Source organism: Hypomesus nipponensis, chromosome 18, assembly GCF_054491055.1.
Source record: "Hypomesus nipponensis isolate SF chromosome 18, ASM5449105v1, whole genome shotgun sequence".
Taxonomy (NCBI): Eukaryota; Metazoa; Chordata; class Actinopteri; order Osmeriformes; family Osmeridae; genus Hypomesus; species Hypomesus nipponensis.
Genome location: NC_140378.1, coordinates 15055998 through 15057588, shown reverse-complemented (window position 1 = coordinate 15057588; position 1591 = coordinate 15055998). Strand labels below are relative to the sequence as shown.

At 44.5% G+C, this 1591-nt stretch overlaps 1 protein-coding gene across 1 annotated transcript; it reads left to right on the top strand.

The window, feature by feature from the left end:
- The first annotated feature begins 351 nt into the window (after positions 1-351).
- Positions 352-1374, top strand: npbwr2b (neuropeptides B/W receptor 2b). Its single transcript, XM_084681034.1, has one exon. It carries the CDS (start codon positions 352-354, stop codon positions 1372-1374), a length of 1023 nt encoding a protein of 340 aa, XP_084537160.1.
- Positions 1375-1591: the final 217 nt, after the last annotated feature.

Sequence of the window (1591 nt, the reverse complement as noted above, 5' to 3'; positions counted from 1 at the left end):
AAATTTTTCAGTGTGTTAAAAATTATCTTATGGCACTAAAATCATTTTAGAACAAGTGTAGACTTATTTTTCTAATTGTTGGGGAAACGTTTATTAGATTAAACATGCCAATGTTATATTTATTTCTAAATTACATTATTGGAATACAGAAAACTATGTTTCCCCTTACTGCTTTTAATGCGCGCTTGTCTTTGTATCTCATCCATAGATTTCGTGATGCGCAATCCGTGCGTAAAACCAGACACAGTCCACAGACGCAATTGCCAGAGATGGCATTCCAATACCGACAAAACTCTCAACAATTGAGCTTTAAATGACGTATATTCTCTGAAATTACTTTCAATTAAAATCATGGAAAATGTGTCCATCTCCACGAGCGCTTCGCAACCTGTGTGCAACGAGTCAATGGACTACTATTACCTTAACGGACAGAACCGGACAGACTTGAACTGCACGCCCCCTTCGGAGCTCTACTTTTACGCAGACTTATACGTGGTGTTACCGGTGATCTACTCAGTTATATGTGCGGTAGGTCTAACAGGGAATACTGCCGTCATATATGTAATCCTCAAAGCACCCAAGATGAAGACGGTCACCAATATGTTCATCTTGAACTTGGCCATAGCCGACGACCTGTTTACCTTGGTGCTGCCTATTAACATCGCTGAGCACCTGCTACACTACTGGCCCTTCGGCGAAGTGCTGTGTAAGATCATATTGAGTATAGACCATTATAACATATTTTCCAGTATCTATTTCCTCACTGTCATGAGCGTGGACCGTTATCTGGTCGTCCTTGCAACAGTGCGCTCCAAACGAATGCCCTACCGCACTTACCGGGCGGCGAAAATCGTCAGCCTGTGTGTCTGGATCCTGGTGATTCTGATCGTCATGCCCTTCACTGTGTTCGCTGGTGTTTACATTAGCCCGGACGACACAGAGCGCAAAAGTTGTGTTCTGAGTTTCCCCAGCCCGGAAAGCCTGTGGTTCAAGGCAAGCCGGATCTACACCCTTATTCTAGGCTTCGCTATCCCTGTCTCCACGATCTGTATTCTCTACACCATGATGCTTTACAAACTGAGGAACATGCGTCTCAACTCCAACGCCAAGGCGCTTGACAAGGCCAAGAAAAAGGTCACCATCATGGTGTTTATAGTGCTGGCAGTTTGCCTGTTCTGCTGGACGCCGTTCCACCTCAGCACGATAGTGGCACTCACAACAGATCTCCGGACAACCCCGATGCTCATCGGTATCTCCTACTTCATTACAAGTCTTAGCTACGCCAACTCGTGTCTCAACCCTTTCCTTTACGCCTTCCTCGATGACAGCTTCAGGAAGGCGTTTAAAAAGATGCTAGAATGTAGACCTGCCTGAATGTATTGCGGCACAGATTAGAGAGACAGAGGTTTCTTGAAGCAGTTGCGTTGTTCTCTGCAGAACAGAAGGGATGTTCGACAGCAAAGTTACTTTACATTGGTTTATTTTCCGTGTTGTCATCTCCCCCTTGTGCTGAAAGAGAGTAATTGACCAAAAGAAAGGAGAAAATAGTGTACACTTTATTGTAAATAGTTACTAGGCCTTCTGTGTCAGC

Bases quoted from the DNA above. Each gene is read 5' to 3' on its own strand.
- npbwr2b (XM_084681034.1), top strand. From the start codon at position 352: ATGGAAAATGTGTCCATCTCCACGAGCGCTTCGCAACCTGTGTGCAAC.